Genomic DNA, 19,614 nt, shown 5'->3' on the forward strand with positions numbered 1-19,614 from the left:
CCCGGGCAATAAAGGCCGCCGCGGCTGCAGGGCCTTGGGAGTGGGCACATGGGGGCACGGGGGTGCGGGTGCCGAGCACCATGGGTTAGGCCCGAGATCGGAGTCCGGCCGCCCCCCGACAGCAGCCGCCTCCTGCTCCCCGCGCGCGCGCCACCATGTCGGGCGACAAGCTCCTGAGCGAGCTCGGCTACAAGCTGGGCCGCACGATAGGTGAGGGCAGCTACTCCAAGGTGAAGGTGGCCACCTCCAAGAAGTATAAGGGGACGGTGGCCATCAAGGTGGTGGACCGCCGGCGCGCGCCCCCGGACTTCGTCAACAAGTTCCTGCCTCGAGAGCTGTCCATCCTGCGGGGGGTACGGCACCCGCACATCGTGCACGTCTTCGAGTTCATCGAGGTGTGCAACGGGAAGCTGTACATCGTGATGGAGGCCGCGGCCACCGACCTGCTGCAGGCGGTGCAGCGCAACGGGCGCATCCCGGGCTCGCAGGCGCGCGAACTCTTCTCGCAGATCGCGGGGGCCGTGCGCTACCTGCACGACCACCACCTGGTGCACCGCGACCTCAAATGCGAAAACGTGCTGCTGAGCCCTGACGAGCGCCGCGTCAAGCTCACGGACTTCGGCTTCGGCCGCCAGGCGCACGGCTACCCAGACCTGAGCACCACCTACTGCGGCTCGGCCGCCTACGCGTCCCCCGAGGTGCTCCTGGGCATCCCCTACGACCCCAAGAAATACGACGTGTGGAGCCTGGGCGTCGTGCTCTACGTCATGGTCACCGGGTGCATGCCCTTCGATGACTCGGACATTGCCGGCCTGCCCCGGCGCCAGAAGCGCGGCGTGCTCTACCCCGACGGCCTCGAGCTGTCGGAGCGATGCAAGTCCCTGATCGCCGAGCTGCTACAGTTCAGCCCATCCGCCCGGCCCTCGGCGGGCCAGGTGGCGCGCAACGGCTGGCTGCGGGCCGGGGACTCCGGCTAGGAGCCGGGGTTCTCGCTGTTCCCGCCGCACCAGGCCCTAAGCCAGGGCGGCGCACGCGCGACGGGCGAGCTCGGGGAAACCCGCGAAGTCGCCGCGCGCCACTGCGCACGCGCCCTGTCCCTCCCCCTCCCCCCACGGCGGCGGCCGGCCGAGGCCCGCTGTTGGATTCTGGTTCCTCCTGCACAGCCCGATTGCTGGAGGGCGCATGCGCATCCTCGAATTCTGGCGAAAAGGCCCCGGGAGGGGCGCGAAGAGAAGAGAGAGACGCATTGCGCCTGCGCGGAATGAGCTCCTGCTGCGCGGTGGGTGGCCGCGGCGCAGGTTCCAGGTTGGAACCTGCAATAAATTCGCTCTTCCTCGCAAGCGGCTTCAGCGGTGGGCCCTTGTTACGAGACGGGGTAGGTGAGGTCTCAGCACTGGAGAGAAGATTCTGGCGTCAGACGTTTCAGTTCCCCAGACTGGCCAAACTTCTGGAGGCTCCATGGATGCGATGATGCTTGAATTGGAGTCAGCGTGGGTGAAGGAAGGGAGTGCCTGTCGGCAGAAACGGAGCATTGGCAGATGGGGAAACTGAGGCCCACACGGGTGTCATTGTGCAGAGATGCCTATGGCTCGTACTCAGGTATCTTGAAGCTGAGAGTCGTGGTGGAGAGAACAGACCCAGCTACTGGTGCTGTTTTCTGTGCTGTCGCTGTCAGTGGTGATGGTGGCGTGTGTGTCACGCTAGGCCGCGGCTTGCTCACTGCAGCATGTCACTCACTGTGCAGCGAGGCTGCCGGAACTTGGGCTTTCCTGCCCACGCTTCCCAAGCTCGGGGTGACAGCTGCGCAGCCCAGTTCTGCGTGTCTTCAGCCAGGACCTGGGACTCCAAGAGGCTTGAAGCATCCTTGCCTTCAACAAGGATGCAAATGCAATGCCAAGTAACTTAGGACAAAAAGTGGGGATGATTGTAAGGTATAAGCCATGCTAGCTAGGTAGGGCAGGGGTATCCAGAGAGAGACTGTGCCCAAACCATTAAAAGTGGCACAGGATGCCAGAGTGTGGCGCACGCTTTTAACCGCAGCACTCAGAAGGCAGAGGAGGGGGATCTCTGTGAGTTAGAGGCCAGCCTGGTCTACAGAGTGAGTTCCAAGGTAGCCAGGGCTACACAGAGAAACCCTGTCTCCAAAAACCACACACACACACAAAACAAAAACAAAAACAAAAAAACCAGGACAGAGTGATTCTGGGGAAGTTCCTGGGGCTGAAATCGGAAGGGAATGAGAAGATGGAGGGGAACCTGAAAGGTGATTTTACAGCTTAGTGACTGGGAATCATTTTCAACCCTCTCCTGCCCCGTGTGAGGCCCAGGCAGTCTGAAGGGCTGCCTGCTGTGGGTCTCAATCCCTGCTCCCCTCACAAGTTTTTGGTGCCCTGGAGGTTCAGCGTGAGCTCTGACCCCATTCTGGGTCCCAACTGCCTCATGATGGGGAAACTGAGGCTGGGGGGCGGGGCTAAACTCTACTACTATCTGGAATATGCCAGACCTAGGCAGAAGCAACCCACCCTCTGGTGAACAGGGAGGCTCTGTGGTTACGGGTTTGTCCTCAGTGCCTGAAGCATTGGGCAGGACGATCCTTGGGGCTTGGGGAAGGGTGTAATTCGGCAGGCTCTGTAGATGGAGTGTGTAGCGTCTTTGGGTTCCAGCACGCTAGACTGCATCCGTATGTTCACACAGGTTGAACTATACCACCTGCTCCCCGTGGCTCCTCTCTCATGCTGGGGATGGAACCCAAAACCTACTGACACTAGGCAGGTGATCGCCCTCGGAGCGAGCCCCACTCCCTCTCTGGGGGATTCTAGGCATGGGTTGCACTGCTGAGCCACGCCCCTCAGATTTGGTTCTTTTGAGACATGGCTTTGCTATGTAGGCATGGCCAACCTGGGCTACTATGGAACCCAAATGTCCAGCTTCCTTTTTCTTCTTTCTCCCAAATAGCCTCACTGAGTAGACCAGGACAGCTTCAAACTTAGAGATCCGCTTGCCTCTGCCAGGAGGATCAGTTCATAGGAGGCCTGAGCTTACAGTAGATCTTGCCTTAAAATCAGTGTGAAACTGAGCATCTCAAGCTGATGCAGACACTGGCAGTGGGCCGAGCCCACAGCTCTGTCCATGCTGGGAACATTCAGAGAAGCCCCACAAGGGGATGGGAAAGATACTACTCCAGCAGACAGGCCCCTGTGGCCTCAACTTTCACTGCAACCCTGTTTGTTGACATCAGATGGGATCTGACAGCTCAAGATAGAGCGATGCCATGTTCAAAAGGCATGTGCACCCTACCTTCCACTCCCCCTTTAAGGCCACCAGAAGCTGGGACAAAACACTGGAGCCCCAGGATATTAAAGAATACAGTGACTTTTTTTTTTTTGCTTTATTGCCCTTCAGTGTCTCAGAATTATGATACAAGGAGGCTACCAATTCCAGCTCATTTATTGGAATATGAAATTCATTTGGTGGCAAACTTTTAAAAGACATGTTATGATAAAAGACTCAATCACAAATACACGTGGAAGCTGGCCACCCCACGTGTAACTGTTAGACACTGAATTTTTCAGAAACCACTTTTTGGCAACAGTCCAAAGTCTTCAGGTTGACAGGATTTGGAATGGTGAGGACCACTCTTCTCCAAACACCGTTCAGGCCGACTCACCTGGGTTCTCTGCTTTCATTTAAATGTGGCATGTGGCTGTTACAGCCAGCACTGTCACCTTACACTCTACCTAGGGTAAGCTTTGGTTCCCCTGAGGTGTGTATGTGGGGGTCAGGTCCTGAGGCTGCTCATAGGGTCACTGTCCCCCACCTGCCCACCCAGACGACACTTGGTCCCTGATGTTTCCTCAAGCAACTGGCCCCTTCAAACCTGTCCTCAGCAATGAGAAGATGCTCAGTGAGGTACATGTGTCCCCACTGACCAGAGCCATTGATGTTTGATTGTCTCTGGAGTATGTAGGGACCATCACCTCAGCCTTCAAGTATACGCATCAAAGCGCCATGCCAACCACATCTAACTTTTTACAAGTTTTTTAAGCCAGACATGAAGGTGGAAGCCATTAATCCCAAACTCAGGAGGTAGAGGATGGCAGCTCTCTCCCTAGAAGTTGCAAGGAGCCTAGGACCCAGCTCATCAGGATAGGGATGGAGCCAGCTTTGGCAGGGGTAGCAGCTTTGTGGCTGACACAGCACCCTAAATACCTGGTCCTCCTGGCCCAGTCCTCAGTTGCGTCGCTGAGGGCCTGCTGCCCAGAGCAGGGCAGCACTTAGTAACTGAGACACCTCACTCTCTCGGCCCTCCTTAGTGTCATCACTGGGCCTCTGCCATAGCTTGTCCCCTGTGAGGTGGACAAGCCTTAGGTGGCAGGTGAATGTCACGATGGGAGCAATCACCAGACTTAGACGGCTAGAAGGCAGGGAGGTCACAAGTATACCAACAGAACCCTCTGGCCAGACCCTGACAGTTCCGGGGAATGGTCTGAATGAACTGAGGTCTACTGGCTGGGATGGCTTCTAGCAGAGGTCAGTCACTCAGCAAGGAACTGACTTACCAGGCACACAAATACTCGTGTAAGAAATGCTTGCGTATATTAATTATTTCATATATATTTATATTTATTGGTGTAAAAACACCCCCTCTCCCCCAAGAAGGGTCAATTTCTGTTCATCCCCCCAAATTGACCCTGGGAAGTGACACACTCAAACCTAAAAGCACCGAGAAACTTGGGATTCACACAACAAAAAGATTTTCCAAAACTTGAACGCCCGCATGCCCAAATAATTCCTAGAGACGGAGGATTTGCACACAAGTGAGCACGGGGTTAAATGAGCCTTTATTAGAGGAGGCAGGGGCGTGTCTGCAGAGGTCGTGTCTGCAGAACAAGGGTTTAAATTAAAGTCCCTAACTGTATTGTGTCAAGGGAAGCCAGGGCTGGTCGGGATCCGACCGCGATGTGCAGCAGGCGGCTGGACACAGTGCTGCTTCTGCCTTCACCATGAAACCAACTGTTTAAGAGGGGGAGGGGCAAAGATAAAACTAAAGTAGACCTGGCCCTTTCAAAGACATCCCCGTGGACTGAGGAGTCGATGGAAGCAAACCCTGCCGACCCCAGGCCCCGGTAGGGGTTCTGTCTGGGCTACCTGGGTGCCTCTTGGGTACCTTGAGCTTGTGTCCATCAAAAAGAAGAAAAGGAAAGAAATTTTAATAAAATAAACCACAAAAAATAACCCAGTACCCTCCCTGCCAGCAGCCAGTTTTGGTTCCAGCACAACAGGCCCAGCATTCCCCTGGAACCTCCGAGTGTCTGGTGGTCTGGGCTGCGGTTCATCCTGCTAAGTGTGGAGCCAGGGGCTGTGGCAACAGACACAGCTGCAGCCATGGTGGCACCTGTCATCCCTGGCTACTGCCACTCAGAGCATCCTCTGGGGTCAGGGTCCGCCAGGACGACATTGCACAACAGGGACCCTGGGTCTACACAGTTCACTTTTAATTCCATCATCATTGTGAGGTGATTAAAAAAGAAAAAACAAAAACCCAAACTTCAACCTACAGGTGGCCATGAGGAGACAGAGACTGGGGGGCTAAGATGGGAAAAGTCAAAAGAAAACTAAACCCCGGCTCAACTTTGGGAGCTCCCGGTGCCAGGCTGGCCTGGGCATGTCACAGTGTCCAGGGTGAGCTCCCACCCATGCTGGCCAGGCAGAGCTGACCCCAAGGTCCGAGTTTCTGCTGGTGTCGGGCAAACTAAAGGCAAAAAGGAAGGAGAAGGCCCTCGGGGAGGGTCCCTGGTTCTGATCCCGGGCACCAGGGTGGCACCCTCTTCTGAACACCGCAGGGCTAGATAGCCAAGGCCTGAGCTGTCTCAGGCAACTGGTTAGGAGGGTGGTCTGTGCGTCCTAGACCAGGGCCTCGGGAGAGCAGAGGGCCTGTCCTCAGCTGGGCCAGGCTCACACTATTTCCACGTGGCTGATTGGGGGATGGAGCGTGGAGGGATCATGTCCAGGAGGTATTCTCGCTGACGGTCCACAGCTGAGGAAGTCTTATGCACTGCCAAGCTTGGGCTGACAAAGGCAAGGGTCCCTCCTGCAACAAAACACAGTGACAGACAGCAGTGAGCCTAGCAATACCCAAAGGACCCAGGAGCAGGACCCATCAATTGTCTCAAACTCAGATCTCATTGAGGTAACCTACGTTATGGAACAGCGGGTCAGGGTTTTGTGCTAAGAGATGAGTAAACCTTAAACAAGGGTTTTTCCATCAATGCAATGGAGCTTCATGCAGCAGTGTGACTGAGAAGTAATTCTCCCCATGCATAACAGCACACACAGGAGAGGGAAGGCTCTCTGTGCTGGCCAGGCTGCCCTCAGACTACAAGAAGCCTTAAGTGGTTCTCCTGCCTCCATGTTCCTATAACTTGAGGCCATGGGATGTCAACTTGCTCTGTTTGGGTGTTTTGTTTGTTTGTTTTTTCGAGACAGGGTTTTCTCTGTATTGTTTTGGAACCTGTCCTGGAACTTGCTCTTGCAGACCAGGCTGGTCTCAAACTCACAGAGATCCACCTGCCTCTGCCTCCTGAGTGCTAAGATTAAAGGCGTGAGCCATCAACACCCAGCCTGCTTGGTTTTTTTTTTTTTTTAAATGATTTATTTTTAGGCTGTGTGGTGGTGGAGCATACCTTTAACCCCAACACTCGACAGCCAAGGCTACACAATGAAACTCTGTCTTGCAAAACAAAAAGATTTACTTTATTTTATTTTTTTGAGACAGAGTTTCTCTACGGGTTTGGAGGTTGTCCTGGAACTTGCTCTTGCAGACCAGGCTGCCCTCAAACTCACTGAGATCCACCTGCCTCTGCCTCCCAAGTGCTGGGATTAAAGGCGTGTGCCACCATCCTGTTCACAAAAAGATTTACTTTTGATTGTGTGTGCGCCATTAGAGCCAGAATTGGAGTCACAAGCAGTTGTGACCTGCCCAATAGAATCAAACGTGGGTCCTGTACAATATCCCATGCTCTTACCTGCTAAACCTTCTCTCCATCCCACTGCTTGGATTTTGAAACCCACCACATAGGCGAGGCTGGCTTCATAATAGATTCATTTGCCTCTCCCTCCCAGTGCTGAAATTACAGGCCTGTGCCCCCAGGGGTGTAACTCAGGGTCTCACATCCCCCAAGCAAATATTTGATCACTTAGTTCTATCCCCAACTCTTCTCTCTTTTAAATTAGCAATCCCTACATTGCCTAGGTTTGTCTCAAACTCTTTGAGCTAGTCATCCTCTTGTCTCAGCCTCCCAAGTATCAGGGACAGTGAGTGTCACTGTGTCTACTCTCACACTTAGTGAACTGCAGGTGTGCTATTATGCCCAGCTCACAATAGGTAATTTAAGAAAAGTCGCAAGTTCTTGGCTCTGTCCCTTGAATGTGCCCAGGCGTGAGCAGTACCCTTTCTATACTGCCTTGATGCAGAACATGTGTTTAACTATGTAAAGGTGTGCTGCTGTTTCACCTTGCCTGCCTAAAGCATCTGATTGGTCTAATGTAAAGCTAAACAGTCAACAGTGAGGGAGGACGTACAGCAGAACTTCCAGGCAGGGAAGATTAGTAAGAGGGAGAATTTAGGTTCGAGGAGAAAGAAAAGGAGACGACAGGGAGACACCAAGGGCCAGCCAGCCAGATTCGGAGAAATGGTGAAAGTAGGAATACAAAGTGAAAAAAGGTAAAAGCCCCAAGGCAAAATGTAGATCAACAGAAAAAGAGGTTAAATTAAGTTAAAAGAGCTACTGGGACAAGCTAAGCTAAGGCCATGCGTTCATAAATAATAGTAGCTCTCCTTGTCTTTATGTGGGAGCTGCTTGGTGGCCCAAACTAAAGTTCAACTGCACTGCCTGCCACAGCTCCCTGGCTCTTGACCCTGACTGGCACACCCCGCTCCTCCAGCAGAATGGGCTACAGGACAGCAGGGCTGGGGGCTGCCCTGTTAGCTCCACAGCCAACCCCATCTCCGGCTCTCTGGTTCTGCTCTGGTCACGCAGGGAGAGGAGAGTGGGAGTGATGAGTGGTGGGCGGACTCTGGGAGCTGGTACCGTTAACCTCTCAAGCAGGGCAGCGGGTGACAGTAACCACCCCTCAGCTAGGCGCTTACATCTGAAGCAGGGTAGAAGCGAGCCACGAGAAGCTCTTCTGGGGGCAAGGGTCACTCGTCCCAGGAGGGACAGGAGTCTTTTAGAATATAACTGTACTGTAAAGGTGTCCCATGTGTCTATGCTGCATTTGTGTAATTACGTAAGATGTGCTGCTGCTTTAACTTCCTGCCTAAGGCCCCTGATTGGTCTAATAAAAAGCTGAATGGCCAATAGACAGGCAATAGTATATAACAGGCTGGCAGGGAGAGAGAATAAACAGGAGGTTAAATCTATGAGAGAACGAAGCAGGGAAAGGAGAGGTCCAGGGGCCACCCAGACATAGAACAGGACACACAGAATCAAAGAAAAGTCCTGAGTGAAAATGCACATGAAGATAAACAGGCTATAAAAGCTAGTGGGACAAGCACAAGCTAGACTGCGATTCCTAACTAATAAAAATCTGTGTCATGATTTGGGAGCTGGCTGGTAACCCAAAAGCTACATGGGAGCAAGAGGCTGTGTGCTCAGGAGGAAGTGGGAACTAGGTGAGTTTGTTCCAGACCAGTCTGTACCAGACTATACCCCACCAACAAGGAAAGGCAGCCTCGTGGCAGGCAGGCCGTCCCCAGGGGTGGAGGCATACCTGTGCTCAGGGTCGTCTTTTTCCAGTTGGAGGTGGTACCCTTGCTGGTGCTCACAGCTCTCTCGGAATGTCTGCCAGTCCTGCTTACCAGGGCCGTGGCTGATGCTGCACTCTGCAGTTTGGGTGACTGGCTGAATGTGTGCAGAACACCACGAGGTGTTGTGGCCGAGCCCCGGGACAGCTGACTGGAAGCCTACAGAACACAAAGGGAGCCAGGCTTAGCATGGGCAGGGGGCCCAAGCTGCCTGTGTCTCCAGAGTCCAAAGGGAAAGCAGCCAGGCGCGCTGCACTAGGGCATGGGGGAGAGGGAGGGGGCTGTGGGAGAAGGCAGGGTGGTGAGGAGAGCCCCGGGAGACAGTGAGAGCGAGAGGACCAGCGCAGCGAGGGCCGGTGGCTGTGGGTTCTGACCTGTAGCACAGCCCCGTTACTCCAGTCACGGGCCTCTCCTGAGCGGAACGCCAACTTACGTCGGGGCTTTATGACCTACACAAACGGGATTGAAAGGTATGTCAGCAAGGACCGTGACACTAACCCAAACTGGCTGAGGGTAGCCTATCAGACAGGCCTGGCTATGGTGGCGGTGCCAACAACTGCCAGCCCCAGACACTGCAAGACACGGTGAAAAAAATGTTTCTGGTGAGGCACAAAGTGTGATCAGACAGAAACCACAAAAAAGAGCAGCACACTCAGGAGGCAGAAGCAGGTAGGTCTCTTGTGAGTTCAAAGCCAGCCTGGTCTACAGAGTGAGATCTGGGGCAGCTGGAGCTACATGGGGAGACCATGTCTCACAAAAGAAAAAAGAAAAAGGGGGTGGACGGGTGCAGGTTCAGGTCCACACCCCAGCCCTCTCCTTCAGCTCGCCAGGGTGCTCCTGCTAACACCCAGCACGGCTCTCTCTCAGCAGTCATTTTAGACAGGAGCACTTCCCACTGGACTGGGATGAAAGCCACAAAATCTAAAGAAACTGCAAATTAGTGTTTTCACTGCCAAATGACACCATTAGGTGTAATTTAACCTGCAGTTAACCAGCAGGCGGGTGGGCGGAAGGGGACGCCTCCGGAACACCCCCCAGTCTAAGGGTGGTGAAGGCTCCCGTCCTCACCTGCTTCAGTGTGGGATGTGGGGCTGCAGGCTCAGCCTTCGTGCTGGCGGCGCCCACGCCCTGCTGCAGCAGCCGCTGCTCCATCTCCTGCTCCTGCTGCAGCGCCTTCACGAAGGCCGCCTTCAGCCGGCTGGTGTGCTCCACCTTGAGCGCCCTCTTCTGGCTGGTCGTCATGCAGCTCTCACACATGACAGCCCCGCCCTTTTCCCGCCAGCGGCATGTGAAGTCTGTCTTGCACTGAACACACATGTAAGGCTCCCGGGATAACACAGCAGCAGCTGTGCTAGCAGAGATCCTGCCCGCTGTAATAGATGGGGTGACTTTGTCAAAGGAACCTCAGGGACTGTGGGAGTGGCCTGGACAGGCACCTCCCATAGGCACATGGCGACCACACACAGTGGATCAACTGCAGAAAGGCTGGGGCTGAACATCTGCCAAGGCCCTGAGACACATGGCAGGTGTCCTAACTAGCAGACGTGTCCAAAGCTACCGTGCAAGCAAGTGGGTATTCACTCCCTCTTCCTGGGGACATGCTACTGAACACTGAGGATGGCTGAGGCCAGGAAACAGGCAACTTCCTCTTTATGTGGCTGGCAGTAGAGCCAAGCCAGGGCTCCAGGAGGAGCCTGGCTGCACAATGGGCCAGCTGCATCACTGAGGAACATGCCAGACAGGAGTCTGGGGACTCCCCAGAGCTAACAGACAGTACCGCACTAGCTGTCCACAGCTCTGACCCACCTCACCAGTACCCTGAATGAGGGGGTGGGGTGGGCCTGACAGGATGAGGGGGCAGGTCCCAAACGGGGTCAGAGATGACTGCTGGCACTCCACAGCCCTTGCATGCACTCAGTGCCCTGTGCAGTGGATGCCTCTCCCCAGCAGCTCCGTAGGTGTCAACTCCCTACAGAGTGCCAGCACCCAATTCCCAGCAATGCACACTTGGTCTCTCTCGGAAGCCCAAGGGTGTACATCACTAACCCCACGCCACAGAGGGTGTTGTCCCGTCACAGGGGCCTGCTGACTATCTTCAGTGCAATTCTGTGCTCGAGGAGGGCTACAAAAGTTATCAGGAGTATGCACTGGGCAAACCTCTGAGCCTATTGGGCCACTGTGCTCTGGGTTGCTGGTAGGTGTGGTCCAACCCAAGTGTGTGGGGCTGGGGATCCCAGGAACCTGGAGCACACACTCGATAACTCAGCTCTGCATGCTCCCACCACTTCCTGAGTGACAGTGGAAACCGTTCTCTGTGCACACTGCCCCTTACATCTGTGTCCAAGGGCTGGCACTAACGACCACAGTAGGGGCCAAGGTCTGCTGGGTCCAGTCATAGTTCTCTTTTTTTTCCTGGCATTTGACAAAGCCACTTGGGGGCAGGAAGAGAGGCTGACCGCCACTAACCTACCCACCAGTTCAACACCAAGAGTCCATGTCTGAGTGCCAACTGGGCCATTCAAGCATTCCTTGTCTAACGCTGTTTCAGTGGGGTCCTAAGATGTCCTATCCACACTGTCTCCAGGTAAGGTTTTCCTATCTGTCCTTCGGGCCAAGAAGACTAGAGGCTTTGAAAAATTCTGCCTCATCCAAAGGTCAGCCTCCTACAGACGCTCAACCTCACCCCTGACCACACCAGAGCTGACTTCACAGTATAACTGGTGGCAACATGGCTGCCTGATGCCCAATTCTAGAATATCTTGCCTGAGGCTGCAGCAGGAGGTAAGGTCACCACCCACCTTGTGTCTCTAGCAGGTTCTGCACCACTTCCTCCAGGCCGACTAGGTAGATGAACTCATTGTTGGCAGCACTGGGCAGGAAGTTCATCTCTGGAGCAGGGGGCTTGGGAGGTGGGATCTCGAGCAGGGTCTTCTCCAGTTGTTTTCGCAGTGCTAGCTTGGCGGCAGCCTGCCGACTGGCTGGAGACTCGGCAGATGCAACCACAGAAGCCACGCTGGTGGGAGTGGAGCTGACCTGAGCAGAGGCAACCGTTGTCCCCTTCAGCGAGGCTGCGGTGGGCTGTGGAAGACAACTAGGTGAGGCTCAGGCTACCTAAAGCAGGTTCCATGTCTGCTGCACACTGGAGTCCTTAAAGAGTAAATCTGAGCCGGGTATGCTGGCCCAGTCCTTTAATCCCAGCTCTCAGGAGGCAAGGGGAGGCACATCTCTGGAGTTCAAGACCAGCCTGGGCTACATAGTGAGACCCTGTCTCAAAACAAAAACAAACCAAAAAAACAAACTAAATAAAGCTGAGTGGCCGCTACCACCTAAGTCCACAGCTGCAGGGATACCCAGGTTCTACAGACCCAGCTCCCTGCACACTCAGGAGTCCAGCAAGCCAAGCTGGGAAGCTGCAGTGGGGTCTACACCCCAGAGCGCTGCTGCTCGATGGACTCTTATGTGTGTAGAGGGTCATGGGGAAATATAGCTCCCACTGCTGTGTTCCCCAAACCCAGGCTGACCGACCATGCCAGTGTCCCGGCTCCACAAAATACACGGCACCATGCACCCTTTTTCCTCTGTGAGGGCTCTAGATGCAGTCTCTGACTGGCAGGGGCCCTGGTCCATCACCAGCAGATCACCCTGGCAGCACACTGAGCACAGCAGAGGTGGAGCATGGGCTGCTGTTGAGTCTTTTGTTTGAGCTAGGACACACACCCTTCCAGGCGGGAGGCAGAGATAGCTATTGTCTATGCGCTGGAACTGGACTTTAATACAGGCAAGTCCAGAGTCCAGCCCTGTCCTGTCTAGGAGGGTGGGCAGTGACAAACAAGGAAGAAAGAACTCGCTGTCAGCAAAAGGCCTGCATACTGGGTAATTTCATCTGTCAGACAAAACTCTTACTCTAGTCTTTTCTTTCCATCCTGACACACAGGGGTGGGACAGACCCTTCCCATCACAGAGACTCTGTACAGAGGTGGAAGGACATAGCTAAGAATAGCCCACTGGCTATGGGAGGATCTGTGGCACGCTGTCCTCCAGCCTGAGGACACAGCCAGCAGGAGTTGGGGGAGGTAGCAGTGACTCTTGGAACGATGGCAGGCTCCAGAGTGCTCTGGTGTCCCTCTAGTGGTCTCCCTATTTTTCACTCAAAGCCTGCTGTCTCTCACATGTCTGCACCCCCACTCTAACTTTGGTAGAGGCCAACCTGTGCAAGATCTTCACACCTAGAACAAGTCCAGCCCACCCTAAGCTGTGTGTGAGACCCCACCAGACTCGGGAGTCAAGAGTGTGACACCAGCCCACTCCCAGAAGACACAATGACACCTTGAGACCTATCAGCGATGCCACTCCAACCTTGCTCCTAGATTGCAGTCTCACCTGAGGGATGTTGACAAGCAGACTGGTATTGGGGACATTGGCGACACGGATGAGTCCCTGCTGGATGATCCTCTGTCCCTGAATTTGCATGCTGGGCACTGAGGCACGGGGGGCTAGGAGGAGAGGTGGTGGCCCCGTGGAGGAATGCTGTCTGATGTTGTGAATCTGCTGGGAGACAGGGGACAAGAAATGCCACTGAGACCAACCAACCTTGGCAGGTCATGGAAGGGGTGGACACCTGCCCCACCCCAGCACACATGCCGGACTCACCTGGGCCCCTCTGACAAGCGGCGGCATGACTACTTGAGAACTGGCCTGTGGTCCTAGCTTGGCAGACACCTGCTGCCCACCTCGGACCAGTGGCGGTGGGATGATGCTGCCCGGCATTCGAGCAGAGGAGGTCTGTGGATGACATTGAGACCCAGGATCATACGTTTGTTCTGTTTCTCTTACAACTGCTTCTGCCTTTACTTCCCCCAGTGCATGGAAGACAGGTGTGAGCCACCAGCCTAATGTATGTGGTACTCAGGGCTTGGTAAAATGAGCCAGGGACTCTAACAATGAAGTCACAGCTCTAGGTTGGTTTCTGTTTTACAGTAACAAATTAAAAACCAATACACAAGCCCTGTCATTTAATCCCAGCAGGCCTAGTCTACAAAGTGAGTAGTTCCAGGACGGCCAGGGATACACAGAGAAACGCTGTCTCTTAAAGCCCACCCTCCCAAAAAATCCTCAAAACAAACAAAAACCCACCAAAGACACAAAAACCACTATTAGCTAAAAAGCCTATTTACTGTACACATGCCTCTACTCGGAAGAAGGGAATGAGGGTGCGACAGAGCCACTGAAGCCTGTGGGCAGAGGCCTGAGCCGAGAGGCTCGATGAAGTCCACTGAAGAGTGTCCTACTCTAGTCATTCTACTTTTGATCTTACTGGTTGATCACCACTGATCAGTCTGTGACACTGATAGTAGCCTGGTATGGCAGGATAGCTTGGGTGACATTTCGGTCCTTGTCTGTTTACTTGGAACGAGGCCCCATGTCACTTTATTCAGAAGGAATAGGCAGCCTCGGCTTCCACAGGGCCAAGGCTGCTCAGGAGGCTGACTATAAATAGTGGTGGTGCTGGCCAACAGGCAGAAGGGTGCGCACTGACCTGAAGTGATGTCTTGCCAGCAGGAATGTTCTGGGTACCCCGCACTAGAGGGGGAGGGGTGGTCACGGTGCTCCCTGAGGAAGCTGTAGGCTATAAGACAGCAGGGCATCAGCAGGCTGTGGTGTGTGGACAGTAGACAGCCTTGCACACACCACCACCCTGTAATCATGGCCTGCTTGCTCCCTGCTACCCAGGTACCGCGTGGGTTAGGCCTCTGCCCTGGACCAAGCCCCCCAGCCCTGGGATGCCCAGACTCTGACGAGGCTCTGAGGTGGGCAGAGCGTGCGTACCTTCTGCGCTGCGGCCTCCTTCTGCATTTGGCTCTGCCGCAGCTTCTTCAGGAGGACCAGCTTCGCCTCCTCCAGCCTCAGCTCCTCCTTCAGCTGCTTGATCATCCGCTCTCGCTCCTCTGGGCTGCTTTTCTATGGCAGCAAGCAGAGAAATGGGAAGACACTCACTCAGTAGGCACTGTACAGCTGGGGTGGCCTCTCCCGGCACAGGCACAGGCCCTACAGTCTCACCAGTAGCGCCTCAGTGCTGGTGTCCTTCAAGGCTGCGGTGGTCAGCCCATTCATCTTCGGGCTTGACGGCTGCTCACTGTCAGAGAGCACGATCACATCCGGTGAAGGAGGTCTCTTCTCGGACTTAATGTCACTGTCAGACAGAGGTAACAGGTTAACAGAACAGAGCACTCAGCCCCTTCCAGCCTCATCCAGATGCCCTGTCACGAGTTGTCTCCTCTTGCCACTTACATCGCGGTCATCCCAACTAACTGGTTCCCGGGACTGTCCCCAGACCACGAGCCTTGTCTGTGAGCACAGGGTGCATCATGGGTACTGAGGAAAGTGTGACTCTACTGTGGAGCTAAGTCACAGGTCAATACACTGAGCTGCAGATCTCAGATTCTGAGAACTGGGCAGGACGGGATGTGAGCACTCTGAAGCCAAGGGCTCCCACCTGCTCCCACTGGGAATCACACCATGGGAAGCCCACCCCTCCCTTAACCTAGTCCCATACAAGCCCCAGAAAACCGAAAGAGCTCTATGGTATGCTGCTGGCCTTTGCTCTTCACCTTACAAGGGAACGCGGGGCCATCTGTGAAACCACCTACCTAGGACACACATGCAAGAGGCTGCAGTTGACTACAGTTTTGAAACTCAAAAGAACCATTGTCTCAAGGCTCAGAACCTCAGGCTCTGCCTGAGGATACCAGTGCTGTCCTACTAGCTACACTTTGCCCTCTGTCCCCAAGTCTGCACACTCCTCCAAGTTCCATAGGAAGCTCACTTTCCCTGTGAACCAACAGCCAAACACAGTCCCCTAGGAGCTGGGTTATGGCAGGAGTGGCACGGGCTGCCAGTTATCAGAGTTCCGTAACACTGAGCGCTCTTTCCACACTCCCTAAAGGCCAGTCACTGAGCTGCTGGCCCAGCACAGTCTATGTCAGTCCATACAGGAGCACCAAGGACACTGGGTGTCAGAGGGCATACACATGTGTTGCTTCTAAAGCCTCAGGGCCAAATGTGCTCTGTTGTCGTACCACATGGGTGGGGGCAGCAATCCTAAAGAAGGTACTGTGCATAGAGGGCAGGCCACAAACTGCCCCTGGGTATGTTCTCCAACACCCTTTGAGGACTCATCTCCCATATGGCTTGTGGAAACGCATCTCATAATATGTCCACTAGATGGCACTGTGACACAGGAGACAAACGGTTGAAGTTAACTGGAAGTCAGCACACAGCGGTTTGTGCTAGAGCAGAGTGAGGTCAGTTACTTACTGAAGAGCTTCTAGACCCCCACAGGCCTCAGGAAGGGTCAGAAGCAGACTGACCAGCCAGATGTGTCTTTTGCTTCCTGGTGCAGCTACACAGGAACCCTGACAGTGGCTGCCAGGGTTAGGAAGGACAAGATCTGAAGGCCCAAGTCTGGGGTCTACAGAGTCTGGGGCTGCTGGACAGCAGGCTTTGGCAGCCCAGAAACGGGTCATTTAAAAGAGACCTTGGGGGGGGGGGGGGCTGGAGATGGTTCCATGGTTAAGGGCACTGGCTGTTCTCCCAGAGGATGCAGGTTCAATTTCCAGCACCCACACGACAGCTGACTCTCAGTAACTGGAGTTCAGGGGATCCGAAACCCTCACACAGGCCACTAGGTGAAACACCAATGCACATAAAATAAATCATTAACGAGACTGAGACCCTGGGCATCTTCCTCCGGTCTCTTCAAGCACCTCCTGGATGATGGCCCCAGACCAGCTTTCAAGGCAGCTCTGATCCAGGCGCGGGGTGCACAGCAGGCGCTGCACACTGCTGCACAGAGCCCAGCCTGGCCCTGTGATGTGGCACTGGACCGAGCAGCCAGGCCTGAGAGGCACCCAGAACTGAGCTACAGTCAAGCACTGGGCTTCCTGGGTGTGCACGGACTGAAGGGTGGCCAACTGCGGGGACCCCACATCTCTTTTCTACCTTCCTGAGATGGACCTCTAATAAAGCTTTGCCCCAGGGATGAGGGGAAGGCTGGGGCAGAGTCCATCCTGGGCTGAGGCCTCCTTGGAAGGCAGCCCTGACCACTGTACTAATCAGCAACACACCTCGGAGTGATGTCACTGCCAGTGATCACTCAGCATCCCAGCCACAGGCAGCTGGCAGTGAACTTCCTCTATGCTAATCAGGACATCAAAAAGTCATGTGACAAAGGCATTTCCCTCCTTGGTCATGTGACCTTTAACTGTGCCTTCCAACGTGAAAACCATGGCAACGGGCAGTTCTAACCGGTTCATGACACACAGCCTTCATTTTGAAGAGAGGTAAGGGTTCAGGTGCCACAGGAAATGGAGGCTCCACTCACCCTAAGGGCCTTCCTGTGCAGCCTCCAGGGGACTATGCCTGCTCCTCACATACAGAGGAAACCATACGCCCATCTGGTTTCCAAACTGAAAAACTTTTCAAAGCTCAGCTTTTAACAAAAGTACCTTCAAGATTGTCTGTACTTTTGGAAGCAGCTTTTAGTTCAGGACCAGGCACAGGTGTGTCAAACAGCAATAGGCACTGGAGGGAGACGCTTATGAGGACTAAAGCAGACAAGAGGAACATGGAGAGGGGCATGCAGGTGGCTGTGTTGTATGGCCAGGACGTCTGGATCAATTGCATTCATCAGGACACTGCCAACCTGTGTTGAGAACATACTGACGCACAGTGTCACTGGCAAAGACCCCTGCAAACAGGCCAGCCTGGTACTCAACACCAAAAGCTCTATTCCTACCGGGGTGTCTGCAGTGTCCTGCAGGGTGTCTGAGCTCTTAACTCTCTTTTCAGGGAGGTGCTCAGTTCCTGTCTGCTCCCTCAGCCTGATGTAAGGAAGGAGCTTCATGGAGGAGATACAGAGTTGGCCTTGGGGACTGGACCTCTGTGGTTCTCAAATGAGACTTCCTGGGGCCCGGTCCTCCCAAACCTACATCTTCTTGGTACCCACAGAGTAGTGGGGAGAGTTTGGCTGTGGCAAATAGCGCCTTTGTCCATAGGGTCATGGCCCACTGGGACACACAGGACACAGGAGAGAAAATAAGACTTTAGGTGGGAACACAATGGAAGCACTAAAAAGTAATGGCCCTGAACTCATTCTAGGGGAGCTTATCCAAGAAGCTCTACAAACCCTAAACATAAAGCAATCCTATGCACCTAAACTGCAAAGTCAGAGAAAAGGTTTCCAAGTAATGGTTGCCCAGACCCACACTGTATGTACAAACAACACATCACCTAAGGTGAGAATCTGTACAATGGGACCTCAGAGTTAACCATGGCCTACAGCCCAAAGACACCTCACTCTGGACCACAAGTCCTCCTAGGGGCCAACACAGGGCCCCAGCATGGCTAAACCATAACCTACCCACCTAGCTTCTGTATCCAAACTTTGGACCACAACACACAGTAGCTTTAGCTTGAGTTACACACCTGCGCCCTGTCCAACCTTGTCTCCATCACCCCGATGGTCCTCTGCCTTCAGAATTGTCAAAGTGTATGTACATTAGCCCTATGGCTCCCGAAGGAGGCCCCAAGACCTGCAGGGACCCACCCCTCAGTTCCCCAAAGGACTTTTAGAAAATGTGGCCTTAGTCTCCTCACACACAGACAGGATGGACAGATGACACCATGCCCCCCGAACAGGCCTGCCTGCCTCCCTCCCTCCCTGTGGCACATCTTTCTCTGACTCACGAGAGGGACTCCCACCCTGAACACATGTCTCTCACATAGATGACACAACCTCAGGCCCAGCAAAGGCACAGGAGGGTCATTTACCTTGCTGTGAAGACCCAAACAAATGGTCCTCCCACCAGGGTGGGAGGGATGGACTCACTAAGACTGAGTGGGCTGGGGTTTCTTCCCAGAGCCAGGGGACTGTCCCCCAGTACTGTCTCCTACAGGCATCAGCACTGGGTCCTGTGGAGAGGAGAACCCACGAAGCTGTGGGTTGGAGACTAATGGGACTGCCTGCTGAGTGCCCACAGTAGGAGATGGCAGGTTGTTCTGACATCTGCATCTTGAAGAACATCACTTTTCCTCTACTTCTCTCAGGGTCTCGAAAGCTCAAAGGTCTCAGCAACAGGCAGATAGCATGAGGGGCTGCTCTGTCTCCCAGTGCTCACCTAGGAGTGGCTTTGCTGGTCTTAAAGGACCTGTTTCCACTTTGACAAGATGTGGCTGTCTGGCCAGGTACACAACTTTAGTCCCAGCACTTGAGAAGCTGAGGCAGGCGGATCTGAGTTAGAGACTAGTCTGGTCTACACAGTGAGTTCCAGCACAGCAAGAGCCACACAGGGAAAAAAAAAAAAAAAAAAACCCTGTCTCAAAAAACCAAAGACAAGCCGGGCGGTGGTGGCGGATGCCTTTAATCCCAGCACTCAGGAGGCAGAGGCAGGCGGATCTCTGTGAGTTCAGGGCCCGGCTGGACCAACAGCCTCCAAAACAATACAGAGAAACCCTGTCTCGTAAAAAAGAAAAAAAAAAAGAAAAAAAAAAGACAAACAAAAAACAAAGGTAAGGCTGTATACTCAAAGCCAACTCTGAGGTTGGTGTGTCCTGTTATATCAGGCCACAGTGGCTACCTCACCAAATCTGGCAGGCCAATGTCCTAGAGGCCACAGATACAAGTGTTCAGTAACACCAGACTCCCCTGACAGATCGCAGCCCTGTGAGCTGGAGGCATGGGACAGGACAGGACGGGACAGGACATGGAGACATGAGGGACAGAGACACCTATTCAGGCTTACAGGATGGCA

General features: G+C 54.1%; 2 protein-coding genes and 1 long non-coding RNA gene across 7 annotated transcripts in view; 2 read left to right on the forward strand and 1 right to left on the reverse strand.

The window, feature by feature from the left end:
* The first annotated feature begins 6 nt into the window (after window positions 1-6).
* Tssk6 (testis specific serine kinase 6) lies at window positions 7-5,235 on the forward strand. The gene is made up of 2 exons (XM_005086154.4): window positions 7-1,599; window positions 2,956-5,235. The coding sequence occupies exon 1, from the start codon at window positions 156-158 to the stop codon at window positions 975-977; it is 822 nt and encodes a 273-aa protein (XP_005086211.1). The 5' UTR covers window positions 7-155; the 3' UTR covers window positions 978-1,599; window positions 2,956-5,235.
* Window positions 4,823-19,614, reverse strand: part of Gatad2a (GATA zinc finger domain containing 2A) — an 81,306-nt gene continuing 66,514 nt past the window's right edge. For 3 of the 5 annotated variants that reach the window (XM_040742040.1, XM_040742041.1, XM_040742042.1), the window contains exons 4-13: window positions 14,864-14,996; window positions 14,633-14,764; window positions 14,343-14,432; window positions 13,457-13,588; window positions 13,187-13,381; window positions 11,605-11,884; window positions 9,875-10,176; window positions 9,181-9,255; window positions 8,773-8,965; window positions 4,823-6,091 (exon numbers count right to left, since the gene is read on the reverse strand). In XM_040742040.1, the coding sequence (XP_040597974.1) occupies window positions 5,961-6,091; window positions 8,773-8,965; window positions 9,181-9,255; window positions 9,875-10,176; window positions 11,605-11,884; window positions 13,187-13,381; window positions 13,457-13,588; window positions 14,343-14,432; window positions 14,633-14,764; window positions 14,864-14,996 (1,663 nt within the window). In that variant the 3' untranslated portion in view covers window positions 4,823-5,960. The remainder of the gene's footprint in view (window positions 6,092-8,772; window positions 8,966-9,180; window positions 9,256-9,874; window positions 10,177-11,604; window positions 11,885-13,186; window positions 13,382-13,456; window positions 13,589-14,342; window positions 14,433-14,632; window positions 14,765-14,863; window positions 14,997-19,614) is intronic. The other 2 variants (XM_040742039.1, XM_021223088.2) reach the window with 2 other exon arrangements.
* On the forward strand, window positions 11,763-13,808 carry LOC121139114. The gene is made up of 2 exons (XR_005875955.1): window positions 11,763-11,901; window positions 13,006-13,808. It is a non-coding gene; the product is annotated as an uncharacterized LOC121139114 (long non-coding RNA).

This window comes from Mesocricetus auratus, unplaced genomic scaffold (assembly GCF_017639785.1).
Source record: "Mesocricetus auratus isolate SY011 unplaced genomic scaffold, BCM_Maur_2.0 Super-Scaffold_6731, whole genome shotgun sequence".
Taxonomy (NCBI): domain Eukaryota; kingdom Metazoa; phylum Chordata; class Mammalia; order Rodentia; family Cricetidae; genus Mesocricetus; species Mesocricetus auratus.

Coding starts and splice junctions, on each gene's coding strand:
- Tssk6 (XM_005086154.4), top strand. CDS start 156: ATGTCGGGCGACAAGCTCCTGAGCGAGCTCGGCTACAAGCTGGGCCGC.